Genomic DNA, 5616 nt, shown 5'->3' with positions numbered 1-5616 from the left:
TTCCTAGGAAATCTGAGGTCAGTGGTGTCTCATCCAAAGGGAATCAAAGGTCTAGGGGCAATTTGCTTGCCAGAGGTAGCATTTGGACCCCGTTATGTGTAAATTCAAATAACAGTGTAACCCAATTTTCTAAGCCAGTAGCTAATTCTGAGAGAAATTACTTCAAAGAGCAGAATCTGACAGTAATTGCTGGGGGCTGCCAAATGCTTCGGGAATGTCCCTTTGTGGGGTGAAATTCCCTTCCACCAAACACAGCCAGAGAACCAGCCAGGGGCAGGAGACACTGATTGGCAGTCCTGCCCTGCTTGGGGGTGAGCTTTTGGTGGGGGGCGCGGGGCTTTCCAGGGACAGCACCCACCTGAGCGACGCCCATAGGGATTTAGTGGGTGGCACAGAGGGCTGCAAGCTGAACTTAAGCACTGGCCCTTCCCCTCAGACTTCCGGGAAAGCCCTGGTACGTGCCTAGCCCTGGCAAAGTCTTGGCACCGGAACAGCAGGAGCCAGCTGGCTTCCTCTGAAGGGCAGGCAGGGGACAAGGGTGGCTGTGCTGGAGAGGGTCATGGTGGTGCCCACCTGGCACATTGGCTGAACGTTGGAGAGATATTAGCTGTCCATCTCTTCAATGACTTTCTAAGGGTTTTCTAGGCAAGTTACTGTCTCATTCTGAGCTGAGCACTATTATTTGGTTTTAAGATTTGGTAACTAGAACTTTTATCTCTAAGCTTCTGTTTCAAGGAGTGCTGTGAGACAATCTTGCGCTAGGTCTGAACCTGGGCATGCTGGAGAGGCAGAGAGAGTGTGCAGCGGCTGGGCACCCGGGGCGGGGGATGGATGTATGTGTCGGGGGAAGGTGTCTTTTGGACAGACACTCCCAGCGCCGTTGGGGGCCCACTACCTTCTGCTCCCGACTGGTACTGGCACTGCACTGCCGGCGCCCTCCGCCGCGGGCATGGCGCACAGTCCAGAGGCAGGCCCTGTTGGGCAAACGAGGGGTTTCCAAAGGCTTTGGCTACTCGGGAAGACTCTTCGCACGCGGAGTCTCTGGGGACGGCGGGTCGCGCGCCGGGGCCTGGAGGCTGTCCAGGAATCAGATGGCACTCAGGACTTCGTGGCCTGGACAGGTTTGGGGGTGCACCTTCGACGCCGCTGGCTGCCGCAGTGTGCGCCAGAGACCAGATGCGCGGTTTCTCGCTGCGCGGGTAGTGCATGGTCAAAGTGGGGCCTCCTGGCTCGGCCCGCAGGAAGTCGGTTTCTCCCGACCTGGGGGGCTCAGTGAACGAGAAGCGGGGTGCCGCCAGACTGCACTCCTTGCGCTCCGGCCGGGCCTCTCGAGTTGCGGCACACTGTACCGCCGGCAGCGACTGAGTGTCTCGATGGAGCTCAGCCAGCCTGTCCGTAGCTGTGGCCACTGCCTCCTCTTCATCCGCCTCCTCTTCCTCTTCTTCCTCCAGATCTTCCAGGTCACTCAGCCCCCGAGCCTCCTGGCTAGCTGAAACGTCTGCGGGAAATCAGGAGCGAGTGAGAAAAGCCCCAGGCCCCAAGGGAAATCCTCGGGAGTGCCCATCCCTGAGAAGCTTTTAGCAAACGCGCTCTCCGCTCAGCGCATTCTCAGCGTAATTCACCAGGATGGCCACACCGCCTCCTACATTTGCCCCTGGGCTGCCGGCTGCGCAGCAGGAAAAGAATTCCCGCCCCTAGACCTGCCCCCACCCTTTGGAAGACTCCTCCCCTCCGATACCCCAAGGGAATGTCCACTTTTCGCTGCCTAAGACCTGGATCTCAGCTCCTCAGCCTTAAAAAAGCAAGGGAAAGTTTTTACCCAATTCCAACACCCACAGGTGGCTGGTGTGTATTACTTAATTGAGAAAATATTTACTGAGTACCAACTATGCTCCAGACATCATTTAGGCATTTAGGTATTAGGAACTTAGAGAATACAGCAGTGGATAAGACACTTTCTAGGGGAGTTGACATCCCTGAGGGGCTAAGTATGGCACATAAAGTAGGCTGACGTGATAGAGAATAACTTGGGAAGCTAGTTGGCGTGGGTGGCCAGGGAAGCCTTTTCGGAGGTGGCACTTTCAAGTAGAGAAGAAGCCGGCTCTGTAGGGAATTCCAGGCAGAGGGAACCACACAGGCAAAGGCCCTGAGGCATGCAGGGGCTGCACATGCAAGGGTAAGCAAGGGGGTGCCTTCCTAAAAGCTACCCCACGGGGTGGTTGTGAAAAGCCAATTAAACTGCTTGATGGCTGGAAACCCACGCAGGTTGGGGCAGTGAACATTCGGTACCTTTGGTGTCACCATTTAGGCAGCCCAGCAATTCCTCTGCTCCACCCTCCTCCTTCCTCTCCTCCCCGCCTTTGTTCTTGGGCGCCCAAGTCATCTTGTTCTCCTTCTTGAGGCGCCGGCGCGCGTTGGCGAACCAGGTGGACACCTGGGTGAGGGTCATCTTGGTGATGATGGCCAGCATGATCTTCTCGCCCTTGGTGGGGTAGGGGTTCTTGCGGTGCTCGTTGAGCCAGGCCTTGAGTGTGCTAGTGGTCTCCCGGGTGGCGTTCTTTCTGCGCCCAGCGCCACCCAACTCCACCGATCCGTACCTGGGGGAGAACTTGACTCACAGTTCTGGGGTGAGGAACCTGGGGCTGCAGTCAGGAGACTGTTTACGTCCTGGAAGTGAGGTTCTGCTCCCCATCCTAGCACACATCCCCCCATGCTCTGTGGATTGGTCCTACCTTGGCCAGGAAGGGGGGAAAGGACTTGAGATGCCAGCCGCCAATGCCCCATGCCTTACCGGTCATACTGGTACTGCCCCAGGCTCTGCTCATAGGGATAATAGGCTGCTGGTTGCGCCAGGCCGGGTGTAAAGTTCCCTGCAGCCTCCTTAAATTCATACTGTGGATTCTGGTGGGGGAGGAAGGAAGAATTCAGAACTACATCTGGGGAGGAAGAGGGGTGGGGAGTTGCTGAGGGTGTGAACTCTGGAGTCAAGTCTGGTTCCAATTGCAGCACCACCACTCGCATTGGCTGTGTGATCTTGGGCACAGTTGTTTAACCCCTCTATGCCTCAGTTTCCCCTTGGTAAAATGGGATAACAATAATGCCTAGAGGTTATTGAAGAAGAACGCTTGACAGAGTTCCTGGTGCAGAATAAGCGATAGTTAAATATTAGCTGTTAAGATTGCTGTTACTACTTGTCCCCCCCAGCCCCTCCCCCCTCCCACCAGCTGGGGAACTTTCTTTACTCCCCTTCCAGAGCTATTCCCTGACCCTTTCTATCTCTGTGACTTTGGGTAAGGTTATTCGGGCCCTTCTGCACCTCAGTTTCCTCATGTGTACCCTGAGCCTAGTGATGACTTATTTACCTCACGCAATTAATAGAGGTACAGGACGGACTCCTGTAAACTGTAAAGATGTTTTTTTTCTTTATATACAGTCCTAACCTTTTCCTTTCCTCGGAGTTGTGAGTCCTTCCTAGATGGAGACATCACACTGGATTTCGCCCCTGCCGCTCCTGCCCCCAGGAGGGTAGGTTTTGACGCACAGACCCAGGCTCCACCCCAGCTACTCACCAGCGCCCCGTACAGCGTGGGCGGCTCCGGGCTGTAGGGCAGGTAGCCTGCGTAGCTCTGGGCAGCTGCAGCGGCCGAGTAGGGAGCTCCATAGATGCCCAAGGCCGCTCCCAGCTCGGGCCTCGCGCTGCCCAGCAGCCGACTGTCGTAGGGTGCGAAGCAGAGCGCGGCCGCCGGGGTGGAGCCTGAGGCCACATCTGGGACCGAGCGCGGGGCGGATTCGCAGCAAGTGGCGTTGGAACTTGCAGACACCAGAAACTACGGGGGCGAGAGAGGGGGCACCGGAGGTCAGAGACCGGCGCCTCGGGCTGGCGGGAGCCAGCGGCGGAACTGCCAGATCGTTCCTTCATTCAATATAAACTAAATGCCACCTTGTGCTGTGCTGAGCGTTCTGCTGAGGACTGGGACAGGAATTGTCCGTAGACGCAATTTACCCAAACTGCCTTTATAAATACCCCTAAACCTTTGCTAAACTCCAGAGTTCCAGGGGCTCCGGGTCATGAGAAGGTTCTAAAACCCAAATCACAGAAGCCAACCTCGGCCAGTTCCCTCGCGAGCCCTCCCTCCCCGGAGTCACAGGATCCTGCAAAGGCCGAACTTGAAGGTAGGCTTAGAGACCACGTCTCACTCCTGCTCCCATTTTATAGATAGGGAGTGAGGGCTAGAGAGAGTCGGAGGCTTATCCTAGATCACAAAGCGGGGCAGAGGTCAAGTGGGACTAGTCCTCTGGCACTCTGCGGAGAACTGAACAGGGCTGGGCTCTCCAGAATTTCCCCAGGAAACCCTGTCACTGTACAGTACCCACCCAGGTCTGGAAAAATCGAAGGAACCAGAAGCAGAGCGCTTGGACCTGCCCATGGAAAGGGAAGAAAAAGAACAGAGGACAACAAACGAACAAGCCCAGAAAAACAGTGAGATGGACAGGGCTCTGGACTGGAAGTCTGAGACTCTCCTGGCCACCTCGGATATCTGTACAATAAGGAGGCCTCTCTGTAAGATTCCCGAGATCCCACCCACCTCACGGAGCTCGTGGCCAGAGTGCCCAAGTTTCGGGTCCCACGATTTTCCAGCTTACGCTGGGGGAGTTGAACGTTCTCAGCCAGGGATTGGGGCTGCCAGAGGTGCATTACCCAGGTGCCCGCTCTCTGACTTCCCCGGGGACTCGTGTGAGAGGGGGGCGTTTACGAGCGGGCTCCTGCGCTAGGCGCTCCCTCCTTCCAGCCCGCCCCCATCCCCCAAGGGGGCGGCTCTTACCTGGGAAGCGCTGCCATAAGGGTGTCCAAAGTGCGGGAAGGACATGGTGGCTGTCCGTGACCCACCTCCCTCTTCTCTTGCGAGTTCCCGCCTCTGCCTCGCGGTTCTGAGCCTCCAGCCGTCCGCGGCCTCGGTTCCTTACACGGTTGCCGGTGCCCAGCGCCGGGTCCTCCGCCCGCTTGGCGCGACTGGAGGCAGAGCCGAAGGCAGCCCGGCTGCCGAGCCCTGCGCTCCAGAAGGCTCCCCTCCGGCCCGCGTGGTCCGGAAGACAGAAGGGCCCATGGATGGGCAGGGGAAAGGAGAGGATGCGGGTTCCCAAAAGCGCGCGGTGGCGAGGCAAGGTGAGGCGCGGCGCGGGGCCGTGCAGCTCCCGAGGTGCCCCAGTCCAAGGTGGCCAGAGGCTCAATGTGACGTCACGGTAATCCCGGGCTGCCAGGCGGGCCCCCGAGCCCTGGGGCCCCGGGCCACCAAGCCTGCCAAGCGCAGCCAGCCCGTGCGCGCGCGCGCACCCACCACACTCACACTTGTTCCGGGAGGTTTGTGCAGCTGGTGAGGAAAGTCAAAGACCCTGACCCTCTCTGCCTGGCGCAGGATCCTACCGTTTTCGCCTTAAACTCACGCGCGCGCGCGCACGTACAATCTCACCAAATTACCCGGGAGAAGTAGCAGAAACGCCTCCCACTGTGCCGCGCAGGCCCCGGGCGCAGCGCGTTTACCTCCTCCCCTGCGGCCCGGAGGAGGAGAGAAGCACCGGGCAGCGAGGGAGGAGAGAATACAAAAGAAGAGACAGGAG

General features: G+C 58.0%; 1 protein-coding gene across 1 annotated transcript; it reads right to left on the bottom strand.

Annotated features, from left to right (window-relative positions):
• Positions 1 to 758: 758 nt before the first annotated feature.
• Positions 759 to 4868, bottom strand: IRX6 (iroquois homeobox 6). Its single transcript, XM_089902473.1, has 5 exons — positions 4824 to 4868; positions 3570 to 3827; positions 2792 to 2901; positions 2290 to 2597; positions 759 to 1507 (listed from the first exon to the last, which is right to left on the bottom strand). The coding sequence occupies exons 1-5, from the start codon at positions 4866 to 4868 to the stop codon at positions 759 to 761; spliced, it is 1470 nt and encodes a 489-aa protein (XP_089758599.1).
• Between the last annotated feature and the right edge of the window lie 748 nt (positions 4869 to 5616).

The sequence above is a fragment of the Delphinapterus leucas genome, chromosome 20 (genome assembly GCF_059928025.1).
Source record: "Delphinapterus leucas isolate spDelLeu-1000000601 "Yukka" chromosome 20, BTC_Dleu_Yukka2, whole genome shotgun sequence".
NCBI lineage: Eukaryota > Metazoa > Chordata > Mammalia > Artiodactyla > Monodontidae > Delphinapterus > Delphinapterus leucas.
Note: the sequence above shows the minus strand (reverse complement) of the source record. Positions and strands in the feature narration are given on the sequence as shown.